Source organism: Aotus nancymaae, unplaced genomic scaffold (genome assembly GCF_030222135.1).
Source record: "Aotus nancymaae isolate 86718 unplaced genomic scaffold, 86718_ANA_hifiasm-v0.15.2.pri h1tg000033l, whole genome shotgun sequence".
NCBI classification, from domain to species: domain Eukaryota; kingdom Metazoa; phylum Chordata; class Mammalia; order Primates; family Aotidae; genus Aotus; species Aotus nancymaae.
In genome coordinates this window covers 44,429,430-44,449,974 of record NW_026988447.1, presented here as the reverse complement: position 1 = coordinate 44,449,974, position 20,545 = coordinate 44,429,430, and the positions used below count along the sequence as shown (strand labels likewise).

General features: G+C 32.2%; 1 protein-coding gene across 8 annotated transcripts in view; it reads left to right on the top strand.

Moving 5' to 3' along the window:
- Positions 1-20,545, top strand: part of BLTP1 (bridge-like lipid transfer protein family member 1) — a 222,180-nt gene that overhangs the window by 38,428 nt on the left and 163,207 nt on the right. For all 8 annotated transcript variants that reach the window (XM_012473015.3, XM_012473016.3, XM_012473017.3 and 5 more), the window contains 10 exons: positions 310-503; positions 2,739-2,818; positions 5,296-5,446; positions 8,077-8,233; positions 8,640-8,718; positions 10,789-10,880; positions 12,344-12,461; positions 18,166-18,321; positions 18,584-18,681; positions 20,191-20,369. In XM_012473015.3, the coding sequence (XP_012328438.2) occupies positions 310-503; positions 2,739-2,818; positions 5,296-5,446; positions 8,077-8,233; positions 8,640-8,718; positions 10,789-10,880; positions 12,344-12,461; positions 18,166-18,321; positions 18,584-18,681; positions 20,191-20,369 (1,304 nt within the window). The remainder of the gene's footprint in view (positions 1-309; positions 504-2,738; positions 2,819-5,295; positions 5,447-8,076; positions 8,234-8,639; positions 8,719-10,788; positions 10,881-12,343; positions 12,462-18,165; positions 18,322-18,583; positions 18,682-20,190; positions 20,370-20,545) is intronic.

Sequence of the window (20,545 nt, the reverse complement as noted above, 5' to 3'; positions counted from 1 at the left end):
GTGATTTTAATGTAAGAAAATTAAATAATTTTGTTGTTTTTTTTTAGTTCCTATTTCTGTAAAGTGTGAGTGAAATAATTATTTTAACATCAATACTGTTTTCTGACAAATTTGTGTTTAAATTTAAGTACTTAAATTTTCTTTTAAATACTGGTTTAAACTGACCAATGGAATAATTTAAATAGCACATAGTCATAAAGTAGAATCATTTAGCCATTGTTTGAAAATGTTATAGTTTAGCTAAAGAAAGAAATATGGCCAGAATAGCATGATATAATATCTCTTATCTGTTTTATTTTTTTTTTTTAGGGACGTTTGGCCTTTGGAAATCATTACCAACCGCAAACTCTGTGCATCAATTTTGACGATGCTTTTTTAACTTATACTACAAAACCACCTTCAAGTCATCTTGACCAGTTCATGCATATTGTGAAAGGAAAGCTTGAAAATGTTCGAGTCATGCTTGTTCCTAGTCCAAGATATGTTGGTCTTCAAAATGATGAGTAAGAAAATCTTATAAAAATAATAAAAAACTTATTATAGCTAATATAGATACAGCTAGAACTTTTAACATCTTTTTAATTTTTTTGCTACAAATTGTACAAAAATTAGTATATTTCTCTATTAAAGCAGTTAACCATGTAGTTCTTCTTTATAAGATAAATGGATATGCTATCCAGTGATAAACTCTAATTTTAAATATTTTTTCTGCATGATTATAACTATAATTTTTTTACCCTTTTCTCTTAATTGTATTTTGGAAACTTATTTTGGGCAATTAGCTCCTGTTTGTATGTTAGGAGATACACATTACAGGTAGGTTTTTGTTTCTAGAAGACATGAATAAAGAGTAAATTGAGGCTGGCCGCAGTGGCTCATGCCTGTAATCTTAGCACTTTGAGAGGCTGAGGTGGGTAGTTTGCCTGTGCTCAGGAGTTCGAGACCAGCCTGGGCAATATGGTGAAACCCCATCTCTACTAAAACGTACAAAAGAAATTAGCCGGGTATGGCGGTGTGCACCTGTAGTCCCAGCTACTTGGGAGGCTGAGGCAGGAGAATTGCTTGAACCCTGAAGGCGGAGGTTGCAGTGAGCCAAGATCACACCACTACACTCCAGCCTGGGCAACAGAGCGAGACTCTGTCTCTAAAAAAAGAGTAAGCTGAATAGTTTTATTACAGTGGAATACCATTTTGAGTTAGTAAAAGTTGAAAATTGAATTGAAATTACTCTTGAAAAATTTGGTGAAGTTTAGATGGTACAGCTTTGAGACCCACGTGACATTTCTTTAAGTTCCAAACTGTCAGTTTTCCATCTAACATTGCAGATTTTTTTTTCCTTCAGTAAAGTAGCTGTTTGTATTTATAAGACTCATTATAGGAATGATGTACACTAGACTCACTTAGTGTGGTGGGGTGCTAAGTGGGAGAATGATGGGCTCTTGTGATTTTTATGTTTTTTTCTCAATTTTTTTTGTGTGTGTAACAGATACTCCGGTTGAATTTATGTAGTTTAAGTGTTTATATGGAGAGTTTTCAGTACGGTGTCTCAGCTTTTATCTTTGTGTATAGGCATCTTATGAGGTTATATGTGAAACATGATTATTCCTTTTTAGTTCTAACTCTTGGCTGGCCTGGTGTTAGATTTTCCAGGACTTGGCTAGAAATAGAGAGAGGGTTTTTCCTTTATGAGTATCATGATAACTGTGAGTCAACTTGGCCTTAGATCATGGACTTGGTTAAGCATCTTCTGGAATGTGGACTGTGCACACAAATCTGTATGAGTAAAGGAATAATACTGAATACATTGGGATTTTTTTGGGAAAATTATAGAGAGTAAGACAGAAAACTGTCTTGCTATTAGTAATTTGTGTAAAAAGATTTAAAATTGTATTTTTCACTCATTAAAAGTAAGGAGATTACATGATGAGATTAAACATTAACCTTTGTGATTTAATACCTATTTAGAAAAAAATTGCTGAGTTTTTGCATTTAATATTATCTAATGATTGAGAAGTTAATTTTGATACGTAAGAAGATACCGTGATGTGTGACAAAGAGAAAAGTTGTTTAATCAAAGCAAGCAAAGATCGATGGATTGTGGGAAATTATTGATGGTAGAAAAATGTTCATTCGAGAGTTAGAGTTCATGATGTTTGCTTTGTATTTATTTCAAGTTGATTAAATATTTGTGAAAATACATAATATGAAGATAAAAATGACAACATTTTTTCTTGATGTTTTTGAATGGTTATAGTTTATTATACAGATAGATAAAATGATACTTATTATTTAGTTTTTTAGTGTTATTAATATAAAATCATCAAATTTTATTTTAGTTTTATTGTAGAATGTAGAATATTATTTTATTCCAGTGATCATCATCTATTGTATTTAAACTTTGTTTTAAATCAATTTCTCTTATTCAAAACTGAAAAAGAAAAACATAAAACCATATTTTTTCTTCCCCAGTTTTTTTTTCATCTTGAACTAATTTACTGATAAATTTTCAGTATCATTTTATTATTGAGTCTAATATAGAACAGAACTGTGGAACAATTTGTTAGGATGGTTATTCGTGTGAAAGATGTTTTTCTGTCTTTTCAGGATGCTACTTGTTATATGCTTTTTAGTTTTTTTTTTTCTTTTTATTTTCACCTATTACAACCATTAACTAGTATTCTGAACATTTCATATTCTGGAGATTTGTTTAGTTTGCTTTCCCCTCCACCTTTTTATAGACCACCGAGATTAATGGGAGAAGGTTTTGTGGTGATGCAGTCAAATGATGTTGACATCTACTACTACATGGATGAGCCAGGTATTGTTGTTGTTTTTGTTGCTATTTTTTTTAATGTGACAGAGTCTCACTCTGTCACACAGGCTGGAATGCAGTGGTATGATCATAGCTCACTATACCCTTGACCTTCCAGGCTCAAGCAATCCTTCTGCCTCAGCCTCTTGAGTTGCTAGGATGACAGAAATATACCATCATGCCTGACTAATTTTTAAAGTTTTTGAAGAGATGGTATTTCGCTGTGTTGTCCAGGCTGATGTCAAATTCCTGGCCTCATGCGATCCTCCTGCCTTATTCTCCCAAAGTGCTGGGATTGTAGGCATGAGCCCACAGTACCTGGCCTGTTTTTTTTAAAAAAGTATGTTTCGTAGCTACAATTCTATTTCTTCTATGAAATGCTGATATCTACTAATATTTTAAATCTTCTTGCTTAGGCATCAGGAAATGGTAAATGTGGATATGAGTGAAAATATCTGAAAAATATCTGTGTCATTTCTCAAAACTTGAATATTAATTTAGTATTATAGACTAAAAGAGAACATTATTTTTTTCAAATTCGGTTTTCATAGATATACCTCAAAAATTGAGAATGCAGATGATCACGAGTGAAAACCTTTAAAGAATAGAGTGATAGTTAAGGCAGTTTATCTTAACTTAGAAGCTTAGTATGTTAGATTTGAGACTTAAAGTTTAAAGATTGAAATCCATTTAGTTAAAATTCTTGACAGGTGGCTTCTATTTTATAAAAGTACCTAAGCATTGGATTTTAAGCTCTTTTTTCATACTTCTCTTTTTATACCTTTCAAAGTATAAAAGTATTTAAGGTCAAAGTATTTTGAGAGTAAAACTAGGATGTTATTTGCCTTTTCACCCTGTTGACATTTGCACTAATGGTGCAGAGCAATGGTGGGTAAAACTGTTGTTGCTTTAACATTAATCAAGGCAGTGGTTCCTAATTGTACTAGTAGTCATTGAATTTTTCAACTGCCATATTCACAGTAAGACAAAATGTCAATGTCACATAAAAATTTCCTTGATTAAACAGTAGAAATTATTTATTTTATCAAATGTTGACCTTTGCGTAAAATGTTTTTAATATTTGGTGTGAGAAAATGGGAATTACACATAAAGCACTTTTGTTGCATGCCAAAATATTCTGGTATCTTGAGGAAAAGCACTTGTGTGATTGAGTTTCAAGCTGTACTAATTGCTAATTTTTTTTCCCCATGGAATACCAGTTTTATTTGAAAGAGAAATTAGAGACAAACTGTGATTCTGAGCTTTCTTGTGAAAATTAGAACTTTGGAAAATTTGCGTCTGCTGTTACGAGCTTGACGGCATCCCAATAGTTAGCAGCTTTTATGATGAGACTACCAATGATAAAGCAAGTGTGATGTTTTTAAATGTTTAATAATGAAATTGATCAACGTTTGGAAAAAAATCTGCATTACTCAGTGAACTGATATTTCCCGAATGACCAGTGCATGATGTTATAAAAGTCATGCATAGATTAAAAAATGTATTCAAAGTGTAAGATAGACCAGTAGATTTTAAGATAACAGGGTATGAAAGATTTAGTGATATAGCTTCAGATTCCACATTGCAATTAACCTTTAAGAAATTTCCACTTGTTGAATTTTGGGGTAGTATCAAAGAAGAGTATTCAGATTATCTGAAAAAGCTATTAAAATACTTCCTGCTTTTCTATCTACATATATGTACGAGGCCAGATCTTTTGCAAATCCTTCAAAAACAGATTGAATGCTGAAACAGCTATGAGAATCCACTTTTTCTATTAAGCTAGATATTGGAGATTTGCAAAAAAAACCTCTAATATGTCTCACTAAATTACTTTGTTTTAGAAAATATATTCTTCCTTAAAAATGAGATTAAAATTTCATTTATTTTTTATTTATTTTTTTTTTTGAGACGGAGTTTTGCTCTTGTTACCCAGGCTGGAGTGCAATGGCGCGATCTCGGCTCACCGCAACCTCTGCCTCCTGGGTTCAGGCAATTCTCCTGCCTCAGCCTCCTGAGTAGCTGGGATTACAGGCACGCGCCACCATGCCCAGCTAATTTTTGTATTTTTAGTAGAGACGGGGTTTCACCATGTTGACCAGGATGGTCTCAATCTCTTGACCTTGTGATCCACCCACCTCGGCCTCCCAAAGTGCTGGGATTACAGGCGTGAGCCACCGCGCCCGGCCTCATTTATTTTTTATATATTACATGCTATATTTAATTACATTAAATATTTTATTATGTCAACATATGAGTTTATTTTAAAGATAATATTTTTAAAAATCACTAAATTTTAATTTTGAACACAGTATTTTTGATAGACATAATACAATATGAGAAAAACCTCTTTTGGGTTCTCAGTAATTTTTAAGAGTGTGAAGGTTTTCTGAGACCAAAAAATCTTGGAACTGCTGATCTAAGGAAACTTTTTAATGGTCATTTAAAATAACTGCCTTTATATTGTATGTTTTGGAATATAGGACTTGTTCCAGAAGAAACAGAAGAAAATATTGAAGGAGAAATGAGCAGTGAGGATTGCAAACTACAAGACTTGCCTCCATGTTGGGGACTGGATATAGTTTGTGGTAAAGGAACAGATTTTAATTATGGACCATGGGCCGATAGGCAGAGGTACTTGAATATATTATATTTCTAATAACTCTTCTAGATGTCTTGAGATGCCTATAATTTTAAATAAAAACTAGCTTAAAATTTTTATAAACTGTTTTTTAATGGCAGAGGAAGATATCACTGAACATTTTAATCCAAATAATAACTTGCTTGTGATTTTTCCACAAGCAAGGTCACGCCAAAGGTGGAGCTGATTCATTAGAAATATAGTGAATGAAGAGCATATTTGTTGGTTCATTTGTTTTTTCAACAATGATTTCTTTATTGATCCCCTACTATATGCCAGATATTGTTGGCAGTATGGGAATTCAGAAATAAAAGACATATATCTTTCAGTTTTAGTGGGGAAGAAAAAAACCAAAAGACTAATATTAGGTGCTATAATGGAGGTAAATAAAGGGTCTTGATGAAGAACTTAGAAAAGTACCATGCTAATTTGCTAGTGCTACTGTAATAAAGTATCACTAATAATGTGACTTAAGCAACAGAAATTTATTTTTTCACCATTCTAGAGTCTACGAAGTCCTCCAACAAGATGGTGGCATGGTTGGTTCCTTCTGAGGGCTATGAGGGAAGGATGTGTTCTAGGCCTCTCTCCTTGGCCTTTGGATGGCTGCTGTTTTCTAGTGTCTTCATGTGGTCTTTTCCTTGTACAGTTCTGTGTCTAGATCATACTGTCCAGTCATATTGGATTAGGACAGCATACTCTAATGACCTCATTTTAACTTAATTACCCTTCTGAAGGACCCCATCTCCAAATATAGTCACATTCGGAGGTACTGGGGGTTAGGATTTCAGCATTTGAATTTTAGGGGTTAGGACTTCAACATATGAATTTTTAGGTTACTTGGTATTCCTAGTATATAGTATACAGTATATAATATATATTCAAGTTTAGGGGAGAGAGGAATTGGGAAAGGCTTTTTGGTTGAGGTAACACATAAATTAAGTTTTGAAAGATAAGTGAGAATTAGCTAGGGAAAGAGGAGGGTGAATCATTGAGGCAAAGTAAGTGTTTTATAAATTCATGAGGACGGTGGAGAATTATCCTATATAGTCTATAGTAGTTAAGAAGTATAGATTTTATAATGGAGGTAATGTCTATTAGTCATTTTGTTAATTTAAAGTAGTTTTAATTTTTAATATGTTATGAACATTTTTCTTCTTCTTGGATTTTAAACAAAGAAGGGGACATTTACCATTGATTATGAGGGAGCATCTCAGTTTTTATGTACAAAATTAGACGTTGCTTAAAATTAATTTAGTTTTTCTATTTCTTAACTAGCTTTTTTGAATAGAGAAATACAAGCCAAGTCATTTACTTGAGCAGATACTATGAGGCCATTGATAGGTTAATGAAAGAGTGCTGATACTGACTTGATGTATTGACTTTTTAAATGCTTTTTAAGAAAGTGCTGTCTAGCTAGCATTATTAGAATAATTATATATTTGTCAAGTAGTATATTGTATTAATCTTGGTTTATCTGTACTATATAGGAATACCTGCCTCATTAAGTAGCTAACTAACAATTGCATGGTAAATGAATACACTTATTATTTGAAAATTCTTGCATTATGCTAAAACAATACTTCATTAAATTCTGCATTAGGTCATTTGTTAGACTTTAAAGTAAACAGAGCATAAAATTTCAGGTTAGAAAGAAAATACTTTTCACATTATTGGAATTAAATTTTCCTCTTGTAAGTCATGCTATATTTGACATGCAAGAGTTGAAAATGAGAGATTTTACATTTCATTAAGTAATAGAGCTACATCTATTTAAACTCTATTCAGAAATCTCAAGAAAAGTATTTTGTTTGGTTGGCAGAACAGTTATGTATTGTTTGAGGAAAAAAATTAATGCTTTAACATAGGCCCATGAAGTATTTTTGCATTTTTTAGCACTTGAGTAAAGTGTGATTCTTCTTAAACTATTTTAATTTTATTGTGTATTTTTAATAAGTATTGGGGTATATTTACACAAAAACCCAAACTAAAATGCAATGGAGAAATGACACTGAAGATGGAAATTTGCTTTAACAACTCCTTTCAAGTAGATTTTTTTACTGCTAGGAGAGAAGAGCAATGCATTTCTAACCTGGACTTCAAAAAACCACTCAGGTTTATTTAAAAAGAAAAAAAAGAAATGTATTTTTCACGTGTATTTAATTCACTAATGTGAGCAGTATTTGTCTTTTTATTTACATGTTCAGATGGTCTTATGTAGCTATTTCATCTTCTTCTTCCCCGTATTGAATTTCTGCACAAATATGAACTGTAATCAGCAATGAATAGTAAGGTCAGTTTTCTTAGCAGCCATCTATTAACATAAGACATACAGGAAGAAATCTCAGCTGTTTTGATACTGGATACTTCACTCAGCATTGTGAGGAGTTACTGATTTCTGACATAGCATGGTTTTAGCCTATAGATTTTATAATCATAATATGATTTTAGTTTCTAGGTTTTGATGTCATTTCTACTACCTTTACATGATTGAATATTTAAGATATTATTCAGCTTTTACTTCTTACTTTCTTTTTATGAATTAGAATACTGATTGTGATCCCTTATCGGAGGTAATTTTGTTTGAATAACATGTCATTATGCTTTCTACCTCCTTATGTAGAGATTGTTTATGGAAGTTTTTCTTTCCACCCGATTATCAAGTTCTGAAAGTTTCTGAAATTGCACAGCCTGGGAGACCAAGACAGATCCTTGCTTTTGAATTACGAATGAATATTATTGCAGATGCTACAATTGACTTGCTGTTTACCAAAAATAGGGTAATTATCATAATAATATAGTAGAAAATAGTGTTTAAAATTTGAACATTATTTTTCAGAGTTTTTTTTCTGATGACTAGTCCCATACTTGGATTAATTTATATGAGCTATTTTCCTTTCAAATAATTGTATGTATTTTACTTTCATTGTAATTTTATTAAATGTCAAATAATGGAAAGAAATTAATAGTAATAGACCTTCAGGCTATATTCTGGCTCATTTTCTCCTTTATATCTGGCTAATTTGTTTTAGTGTATTTTTGGTAAAAATTTCAACTTTTGTTCTTAGAACTTTTAATACTTATTTAACATCATCAATAATTTATTCTGTGATAATAACTGAAAAGTAAAGATGGGAGAATAATTATAATTAATATTTTATATGAATTAATTTTTTCTTTTGGTAGGAAACAAATGCTGTACATGTAAATGTAGGAGCTGGCTCATACTTAGAAATTAATATTCCAATGACAGTTGAAGAAAATGGTAAGCTGCAACTGTTACTTTTTCAAATGGTTAAAGAAATAATTATAAATAATACAGTTTGTTATCATTTTAGATTAACATTAATAAGGTTTTCTATTTCAGTTTTTTATTATATTTGATGTGCCTGTAGTCATTAAGGGGAAATATTATGTAATTATTTGAGCATTTAGAGAGAAGGGAAACATTTTCTAATCAAGTTCAGTCTTATAATTATATGCTTTTATTATATCCTATGCATCTATTTTGTAGGATTGAGCATAATTTACTTAATGTATAGTTTTCCAGTTAGACTGGTGCACTGTAAGAGTAGGTGCTGTTTTGTTCTTTAGTGTATTCTCAGTGCTGAACCCTGTACCTGACATTTGGGCAGTAATTGATTGGATGAGTACAAGGCTGGGTTTTAGGTTATATTGTTAGTAGATTTTGTCAGGGAGTAAGCTGTGTACTTTGAGTAGCATAACTTTAATAAATCAGAACATTTCATGATAAAAATGTTAGTTTCATCTGAGCTGAGATGGTCAAAGTTCATTATGCATTTGAAATATGGGCACTGACACAGTTACTAATTTGAATAAATACTGTTAAATTTATCAAATTGTTATAACTTCATTTTGCTTTCTTATTTCTATTTTCTTATTACATTTGTAATTGAGAACAGTTAAGATGAAATTCTGCTTTATTTACTTTCTTGAGAGTAAAGAGTAGCAACTTACCAACATTTTAAATCAGTTATCATTAGTATTTCTGTTGCTAAGTATACTTCATTTTTGTGTAATTCTTAGCTCTTATTTTTTGGTTCTGTCACTTATTTTGCTGCTATAAGAGGAAAGTAGGCAGAGGGTTGACTACATTCATTAGTTTACCTAAAGTGATACCATTCAGGACTGCCTACTTAGATAATCAGTTGAAAAAGTGACTGTGAATTGCATAGTGTATCTTTTTCCCATAACTTTGGGCTATTTTAATGAAGAACTAATCCTTATCTAGTTTTAAAAAAACAATCTTACTAAGGCTTGAAGGAGATGCTTGAGATTGTCTAGGACTGTGATTCAGAGTATGTAGTTGCAAAGAAGCATCTTTTAGAAAAGCCTTACTTACAGGTGTATGATGGGGTATAAAGGCAGTTGGGAGTTGTGCAAAACTGATAATATTTCAGTTAAGGAAGTGTTTCCACCTTTTCACAACTGATGATACACATAGGAAATAGCATTTTTACTGTTTTATGCTGTATTATACAGATACTGGCATACTGGAGTAAAGGGATCACCTGAGGACTGAGGGATCAATATCTTGAGCATATCTATTATAAATTTATGTCAAGTACCACAGAATGCTTGCTGTGGAACTCTTGAGTTAAGGGTTTAAGGAAAGCCCAGTTAGGGTTTTAGTATAGAGGTTAGGTGGCTTTTAAGATTACTGTCAATGGGAAGATGGACTTAGGTATCAGGCAAGAACAATATATAACAAATAAATTTAAAACTTTTTAGAGATTCAGGTATTTGAAAAAAAAAATGCCCAGAGCAGGATGCAGGATGCATGTGGAACTAGATGTATAATAGTGACCACAGAAGTAGTGTTCATAGAAAGATTTCTTCAAGAAAGGAAATGCAATACTCTAAATGATTCAGCTTTTGTTGAGAATGGGCTATATTGCTGAGAAACTCATTACTTGAGGGGAATAGCTGTTATTTAGTAACTGTCATTATATTAGGAGTAGTTGAAAATGATGAAAATATGTACCCTTGAGTCAGTGGAAGAAGAAAAGGAGTTGTCTTCTGTAACTGAAAACTATTGTTTAAAGAATAGACTCATAGTTTTTCAAACTACAAAGGAAAGCAAAATGAGAATAGATATTATATGGAGTTGGAACTTTGTTCCTTTAGAGCAGCCCATATGAGAACGATCACCTGTTAAGTTAGCAAGCCCCCCTCACTGAGGTGTGTTTAAATAGTGACTACCAATTTTCAAGGATTCCTAATTTGGTTGGTGGTAGGCGTTGGTTCCAGTCCAAATATGTTTCATTTTGTAATTTTTTTTCCTGGTTCTTAATTTTTGTGTTTGTATTATTAGGTTATACTCCTGCTATTAAAGGACAACTCTTACATGTGGATGCCACTACCAGCATGCAATATCGGACTCTTTTAGAAGCAGAAATGTTAGCAGTAAGTCTGTATATGAGGATATACATACTTGTATGAAAAACAAATTTGATTTTAATTTACTTATATAAAGTTTAAGTAATCAGGAAATCATCAAATGACTCACCTTCTAGTTCAAGAATAGCCAGATGCTCTTGACCCTGTCCTAGGGAAGAGTAGTGGATTCCCAGTGCTATGGACTCCTGTTGGCACCTCTCTCTCGCTCTGCTTCTAGTATGAGGGAAGTGAATAAAAGGCAATGATGCATATGTTTTTGGCCTGTAAAATATGAGAAATTGTTAAAATATTGTTTTTAAAGTTTATTAGGTGGCTGTACTAAATCTCTTCTAAGTTGTAAGTAAGATAGTTTTTTAATATATGATTTCTAGCCCCCACTGGATTGCTTTCCCGGGGCTTAAATAATGTAATTTATTGTGCTTTTTACTTGATGAGTAAGGTAAAGGGAAGAAAATCTTACTGATACCCTGGATTGTTCCATATTAGAAAGAGAAACAATATGGAAATGCCAATGATTAAAATTGCAGATTGGGACTCATTAATCAAGCAGATTATTATTATTGTTATTATTACTATCAGGGACAACAATACTAACAATAACAAAAGCCACTATGTTAAATGGTTAATATGCAGAGATTCTTTCGTATAAGATGGTGCCATTAGGTTCTTAATTACTTGTCTTAAGCATTTTACACATACGTAAATTAAGACAAATTTTGCAGTTACCAAGAATATATCAAATACCATAAGTATATTTTAAATTGGGATATTCAGTATTTTAATTAATTCTTCATCTACTGCTGATAAATAGTGCTGTGTGACAATGCTGTTCCTAGGCAGGCAGCTTTTGCCTTTGCAGAAATATCAGACTGGGCTGGGTGTGGTGACTTATTTTAGACAGGTGTGATGGCATGCGTGCCTGTAATCCCAGCTACTCAGGAGGCTGAGGCACAAAAATTGCTTGAACCTGGGGAGTCTGAGGTTGTGGTGAGGCGAGATTGTGCCACTGCACTCTAGCCTGGGCAATCGAGTGAGATTCTGTCTCAAAAAAAAGGAGAAAAAATGCCAAACTGCAGAAATACTAATGTCACTTTTGTAACAGTATGCATTGCACTCTTATCTTCCTTCACACTGAGCCTGTCTCTTAACAGATGAGGCTTAACGAGAAATTAGGGGTGTTAGCTGTTACCCAATTGGTTTATCTGGAGTAGAGTATCAACACTGTAGCCTGATTTGTTTTTTTGAAAGTTTTTTGACCACATCTTGGCTTAATATTTCAAGGAGGTAGATGTAGCCATGTATATTGACCTACAGCCACAACAATATTAAAATCTCAAAGGGACCTTCTGTTCAGCTCAGTAGGAAAATAGGTTTTAATTATTCACTAGTGTGTGTGACTTCATTTCTAATGCTTTCACACAGTGTCACATTTTAAGCTCTAATACTTTTACCTAACATTTGTTTTGCAGTTCCACATCAATGCCAGCTACCCCCGAATATGGAACATGCCACAGACGTGGCAATGTGAATTAGAGGTTTATAAAGCCACCTACCACTTCATTTTTGCACAGAAAAATTTCTTTACAGGTAATTTTCTAATAGGTATAAGTACAGTGAGATTTCTTGTTTATATTTGATAAGTTTTACTTTTAAGTTCAACATAGGGATATGATGACGTGATTCAAACTTTCTTTAACATTTCATTTTGGGCTGAAAATATCAAAGAGAAAATTTAAATATAGACATTTTGCATTATCTTCTAACCTAAACAAGAAAATATAAACCCCCAATTGAGCTTAGAAGGAAATGAAAGAACTCAATTTAGGCTGGTGCTTTGTATCAGTCTAGTTAGGGGGTAGGATAGAGACAATGAATCAATTTCTCTCTTCCCGAATTAGGCATCAGCATGGCTTCATTATTTTGTTTTAATAATTATAATCCACAACAGTATACGCAAATAGCTAGAAGTTATTTTTGAACTTGGAGCCCTTATTTAATCTTTTCTGTTGGCATGGATAATTGAGTTGGCACTGTCACTAGTTGGAAAAAACATTCCTTTATTTCTTGCAGCATATTTGATAGCTTTGCATATTTTGTGACTATAAGAACATGTAGTGTTGGTCTATGAATAGCATAAATATTACTAAATTAAAATAAGTGGCATTTATGGAGTCTTCTTCTAAAAAATTTAGCCCCATAGAGTTGGTCTCATTTTCCAGGGTCAGTGGCTATTCCACAGAAACCTAATCTTTACTTGACTGCTTGCTACATCCATCCATCCATCCATCCATCCATCCATCCATCCATCTATCCATCCATCCATCCATTTGTTTAATAGTCGTTTTATACAAGCATCTAGTTGATGCTGAGTACTATTAGATATTTGGAGGTGTAGTGGTGTTTAAGCTATACATAGGTAGTCGTCTCCTGACAATACTTATACTGTATAATGTTGTGTAAATGACCTCACTGTTTAAGTTTCAATTTCCTTATTTGTGAAATAGGGATAACAATTTCTACCCCAGTTTTGCTATTACTAGAGTTTTGGCCTTTTAAAATGCCTCTTACTACAATATGTTCAATCATAAGTCTTTTCTGGTTTGTCTGGGAGCCTTGGGGGACTAGATAGACTGCTTCTGCTTTCCTGGAGTTATATACTTCTCCAAGGCTTGAATCAGTGTCCCAGTAGTGGAAATTTTACTGGAGCCCCTGGCAAGTTAAGCTTTTGCTAGAGCACTGAATGAGTACTTCTCAGTTCAAATTTATGAAAAAAATTATAGCTAAAACTTATAGTGTGTATCATGTGTCTGGCTCTGTCCTAAGCAGTTTGCACGTATTAAATTATTGAATCCTCACAATAACTCTCAGGGATCAATATTATTATTATCTTCCTTACTTTTTAGATGAGGAAAATGAGTTATAGAGGTGAAACAATATATGTCCATGGTCACACAACTAGTTAGTTTGTTGAACTCAAATTCTAACTCAAGTAGTCTGGCTCAAGAATCTGTTATACTACTTATCTGTTTGACTAGCCTTTTCTTTCTCACTTAAGATTTTGTGTTTTTTAACTTTACTAATCTTTTAAAATAGATACCATTGTCAAGTATTTAATCCTTCACTTTACTTTTCTTCCAGGCATTTCTCGTCTTTAGACTCTTGCAGTGCTAAGAATAGCTGTAGTAGAAGTATAAATTCTTCATGATTTAAAAATATTATTTTGTAGTAGCACTTTCATTTACGCTGTTGTATTAGTTACACTGAAACAGCTAAGTACTCATTTCCTAAATTGCAACTGATTTTCCGTAAATTATTTTCTTTCTCTAACTCTAATTTGTATGCTTTCTTTATTGAAATTCATTTTTTTGGTTATTTATTTTTTTATAAAATTTATTTGGAGAAATTTTAAACATAGATACAAAAGTAAACATAATCATTTTACAGATTTAACACCTGTAACATTTGGTCATATTCTGTTATTTTTAAAAGACACATAGCATAACAAAAACTGTAAAGTCCTTTTTAAACTTATTCTCTAAAAAGGATGACTACTAGAGAATAATATTAGTTTAGTATTGGAATGAGCCTACTTGGTCATAGTGTTTAGATTGCTTTCTCTATTGTCAGAATTCTATAGAAAATAAATTATCTCTCTGATGTGAGGGAATGCCTAATATTTCTCAGCAGCCACTCTCTTGTTCTTAAGAGATTTCAGTGGGGACAAAGATAGCTTTATGACAAATATAGAGCCTCAGAAATGAAAGCTTATTATAAAACAAAAGCAGAAACTGAATCCTCTTCTGGGAATAATGAGATTGACTTAGATTTACTCTGTTAAGGAGGAGAAGAAAATAACATAATGGCACTGCAAAGCTCTAGTATCGATTGACATTGTATATATAGGGAGTTTGCCTAACAACTAATGATAAAGTGAGTTGTTGCGTTTTTTCAGAGTAACATTTAGCTTGCTATACCTTATTAATTTGTTGTACAAATAAGTAAGGCAGTCATCAGGAAAGTGCTTAATTTTTCTAATCAGATTATTTGATAAGAGCATCTGGTAATGAGAAACAACTTTTGGTTTAATGACGATGCATATTAAAAAGTTGTTGAGGCGCCTAATAAAAACGTTTTGTCACCATAATTTTTAATATTTATCAATAAAGATAGAAACTGGTAAGAAAACTATATTATAGAATGACATGTTGAAATTTTAAATGAGACATTAAAGGAAAAACTGGTAAGATTTATTAAAAATAGAAATAGACTAATAGTTGTAACATTTCATGTGAGTTATTAAAGAAGAAAGTAATAAGATTTGTTAAAATATATTTGGCTAATAACTTTATAAAATTATACTTGTTTCCTGAAATAAGTAGTAGATAATCTGAATTTCTGTTTAGTTTAAGTTTTGTTTATCTCACTGGCAATTATATCTCAATCTTTTGACTAATAGAAATATAAAGTAGATAAAGTGCAACCACTATACATTGTAAGTCTTATTCATGAATAATGATTCAAAACAAACATTAAATATGATCTCTGTCTTCGCTTATTGGCATTTCTTGTTTTGTATTATTTGTCTCAAGTAGATTGACATGTGTAGTAGACAGAGACAAATGAAACAATACCAGACAGTATATATACTGAGTGCAAGTGTGAAATAAATGCAAGTGTGAAATGTGAAGCTGACAAATGCGTGTAAGACATGAGTACAGAGGAAATCACTGTCATCTGAAGATGATCAGAGAAAGTAAGGAAAGACATTAAGGTCTGAAATGGTGTTTTTAAATGAACTCAGTAATATTAACTAAGATCTGATAGTATTTTGCCATTTACAAAGCATGTTCATTTGTATTATTTTCACATAACTCTAAAATAGGATAGCTGTTATTACTGTTTATGAGTTAACAGTGAGGAACTTGGGGCATAGAAACATTGAATGACTTGGGCAAACTTATGAGGCTAGTAAGTGGAAGACATTTAAGAACAATTTTCAGACTGCAGACCCTGTGCCTTCTCTGTAGCATTATGCTGGCAATAAAGATGGTTAGTTTTTCCTTAGCAGAGAGGATATGAAAGACAGTATTTAGTTTGACTAAAAATGCTGAACTATGAATGTTATAAGTGAGAAAAGTGAGAAAATCAAAATCAGCCTGATGAATGATGAGTTGGTTAAATCCAGAGATGATTTTTGGGTATTTCCCAAGTGTTAGACATGGTGCTAAAGACTAAAGTTAGAAAGTAGGGATGGAGTCAGGCTAGTTAGGTAGGGTGGCCCTTAGAAGTAAAAGATGTGAGGTAAGCATAGATTATGTAAAGTATGATGAATCACTGTGATTGTTAAATAAAAATATATTTAAAGTAAATTTGATAAGTGGAATTTTCCATTCTCTATTAATAGAACAGGTTAATAGCCATATGCCTTTTATTATAGATATGGTAAAACTCTGCATCTCATTAGTATTAATTTGTGATTGACATTTGACATTAAGTATGTTATTCTGCCATTTTAATAAGACAAGAGTTTCTAATACATTTGTGCTGTCTTTGTATGTGGCAGCTAAATTTTAAATGGGTTCATATGATATTATGTAAGATAAATTTACTCTGAGTTCATTATTCTTTTTTTCTGTTTAAATATCACCTTCAAAATACAAAGAAAATTACTTTAAATATTTTATAGTTTTACCTATAATTTTCCTTAGGATATCTTTAATAATAAATGCTACCATTTGTGGAGTCCTTACCCTGTGCCAGTTACTTTGTTAAAACTTCATATAAATCATCTGAATTATCATCATAAGTCTGTGAGGTCATTCTTATTTTGTACAAGAGAAAACTGATAACATTTAAGTCACTTTTTTTCAAGATTGCATAGCTAGTAAAATGATAAATCTAGAACTTAAACCCAAGACTGTCTAGTGTCAAAGTCTGTGCTATAATGATACTGTTTCCAATTGTTTCTCTCTCTCTCTCTCTCTCTCTGTCTCTCACAAACCACACACACACACACGTTCTAATTTTATATACATGGCACTGTGTTATGTACAGTGAATATACAAAGATGAGTCTGACACCTCTAGGAGGAGCCCTTTTATTGAAAGGCATTGCTGGGAGTGTACAATGCATATACAACATTGTGGAGGCCAGAAGATAAAGTTGTGCAAACTGCTATGGTAGATCAGTGCTAATGTCTTTAAAGAGCATTTATTTATTGGGATTTAAAAGAAGTAAAGTACCAAAGGGTAAACAGACAAATGCATGAATGCAATTTTAAAAAGCAATTTAAACATGCAATGAACAAATATGATTGAATTACAATTCTAAGAAAGTCAAGTCTATGTTTCGTTTACCATTGTAGTCCCAGAGTCTAGAACAGAGCCTGACACACAGTAGACACTCAGTAGATATTTGTTTAACGAATAAAACAACTTGAAAATTTGTTCAGCCATGCTTGTAGTTAAGAAGTTCAGTGGAAGTGAGATACTGTTTTTCAGTTGTTAAATGTCAAGTAAAACAAAACAAAAAACAGATAGATAGAAATAGAATGCAGGAAAAGGTTCAATGAAATAGGTAGTCAAGCATACATTTCTGGTAGGAGTGTAAATGGACTCACTTCTCTTTGAATGCAATTTTTAAATTTATAATAGTCTTGAAAAATATTCCTAAATTTTGATGCAGCAATTTCACTTCTAGAATCTATACTGATAAGTAATCCTGAATATGTAAAATACCTTTTACAAAAATATATAGTACATGGTAATATATATGTAACACAAAAATTTGGAGTCTAAATATTCAGCTATAAAAAATGGTTAAGTAAGTCCTGACAAATCTCATTAATGAGGTATTATGTAAAATTTATGTAAACATGTGTGAAATAACATGGAAAAATATTTGAGTTCACTGAAAGAAGCAATACATAAAAAATGTACATATAGGATAGTGCCAGTCTATGTAGACAAATAACTGGAAGAAAATGTATCCACAGTGTTGGCTATTTGGGTAGTAGAATATCAAGTTATTTTTTTACTTTCTAAAATTCCTTTTAAAACAGATATATTAAATATATAAAATTTCTCTTATTTGGAACTATGATTAGTAAGTAAACATCTGTTTACTGTCAAATTATTTAAATACATCTTAATCACCTTTTAAATATTTCAGTATAAAATTTTTTTAGTTACACAAAAGAAAAATTCATTTTTGACTGGTGTTAGAAAATCTGTTTTCTTTTCTGAGTTTCAACTAACTTTACAATTTCTATTCACTACCCCAATAATTTTAGATTTAATTCAAGACTGGTCTAGTGATAGTGCTCCAGACATTTTCTCATTTGTTCCATATACGTGGAATTTTAAAATCATGTTTCATCAATTTGAAATGATTTGGGCTGCTAATCAACACAATTGGATCGACTGCTCCACTAAACAACAGGAAAATGGTAAGACATTTAAAAAATTAGGTTCTAAGCATTCCTCTCATTAAGGCAAATACCAACTAAGAAAATTAGTGTAGATTTGATAGTTTTAACGGATACTAGAAGTTATTTTACCCCATTATCTTTGTGAGACTCTCAGAGGACTGTTTCAGAGTTTGTATTGGACTAACAATTTTATTTAGTTGTGCATTTTAGGCAGTTTTATAATTGAAACTTTATTGACATTAAAAGTAAATTTACTTTTTCTTCTTTTTTTTCTTTGTAGTGTATCTGGCAGCTTGTGGAGAAACACTAAACATTGATTTTTCTTTGCCTTTTACGGACTTTGTTCCAGCTACATGTAATACCAAGTTCTCTTTAAGAGTATGTAAATTGAATGCATTATTTATTCCACAAGATGTATTAATAAGTTTGATTTCCCAAAGCTTGTCTTGATACTCTCCCCTACCCAGTCCATTGCCACTCTAAGGTGTTTTAGCTTTCCTCCAGTGTCTACTACCTTTAGTGTCACAGAGTTCCTGCTCTTTCCTTTTTGTAGTTAACTGCACCTAAGACATTGGGCAATTAAAAAATATCTCAAGTTGATTATTTTCTTAGAGTTCTTTTCTGATCTATGTGGCTAATCTATATGTTGGCCCTTCTAGCTCTAATGTTTACTAATTCATGTGAACTAATTTTATACTTCACTTTATTTGATTCTTAATTGTAAACATGAATTCAAGGAATAACCACAGTACCTTTCTTCCTTTTATCTGAATGCCAGCTCTTGTGTACGTCTAAGCTCAAAATTTTATGGAACATATTTTTTTGGTATGGGCAACCAGTAGTATTTGTAGTATTAATGGTGGTTATACTGATAAAATTAGCAACATAATAGAAAACAGCTAATATCTATTAAACATTTTCTGTGTACTACATAGACGCTGTTCCATGTGTTTTATGTAATAACTCATTTAATTCTCAGAACAACCCTCTTAAGAGTATTATTACCTGCATTTATATATTACAAAAGTGAGGAACAGAGCTTTTTTAACTCATCATACAGCTAGTGAGTTATTGGACAATATAGCTTAGGGCTCCATTCTTTTAACCACTCTACCTTGCTGCCCGTTAAGAAACTAGTCATCAAGATGAACAAAGAATAGAAGACCTACAAGGAAAAAAGTAAAGCCAAATAAAGATCCTTTGATTTGCCAGTTCTGTATTATTAAAAGCCAGTTGAGGAAATAAGACATACTAGAATCAAATGAGACAACACTATTTTAAAAATTAATAAAAATATAGAACATAGTCTACCTGAGCTTATAAAAGTTTTTTTAAAAAACTAAACTTCGTATAAAATATCTATGGATACCCATTCTTTTCACTGTTTGGAAACTATGCTGTTTCTCTCCCTGATTATTTTGTTGTTTTTCAATACAAATTTAGTTTTAGTCAATGTAAAATCTTATTTGTTATTTTCCTGACTGTTCAGTGTAAAATCTGTCATTTCAAATTTGTTTATCTTACTCATGTAATGCCAGCAATTTGGGAGCCTGAGGCAAGATGATTGCTTAAGACTAGGAGTTTGAGACTAGCTTGGGCAACACAAGAAGACCCTGTTTCTACAAAAAAAAGTAGCACATTCCTCTAGTCCCAACTACTTGGATCACTTGAGCGCAGGAGTTTAAGGCTTCACCCCAGCCTCAGTGACAGAGTGAGACCACCAAAAAAAAAAAAAAAAGATAAATAATACAATAAAATAAAAAGTAATACAATTTATTTTCTTTCAAACATTTCTAAGATTGTTGTAGACAGGTTTGCCCATAAGTATTAACCAACATATTTATTCACTGATTTTATTACTTTGGATTATTATAATTATTTTTGTAGGGAGAAGATGTTGATCTTCATTTGTTTCTACCAGATTGCCACCCTAGTAAATATTCTTTATTTATGCTGGTTAAAAATTGCCACCAAAATAAGATGATTCATGATACTGGTATTCCTGCTGAGTGTCAAAGTGGCCAGAAAACAGTTAAACCAAAATGGCGCAACATTACTCAGGAAAAGTGAGTACATAAAATTAGTGACACAGGCCGGGCACAGTGGCTCACGTCTGTAGTCCCAGCACTTTGGGAGGCCGAGGTGGGTGGATCAAGTGGGTGGATCACCTTGGCCAACATGGTGAAACCTTGTCTCTACTAAATATACAAAAATTAGCTGGGCATCATGGCACATGCTTGTA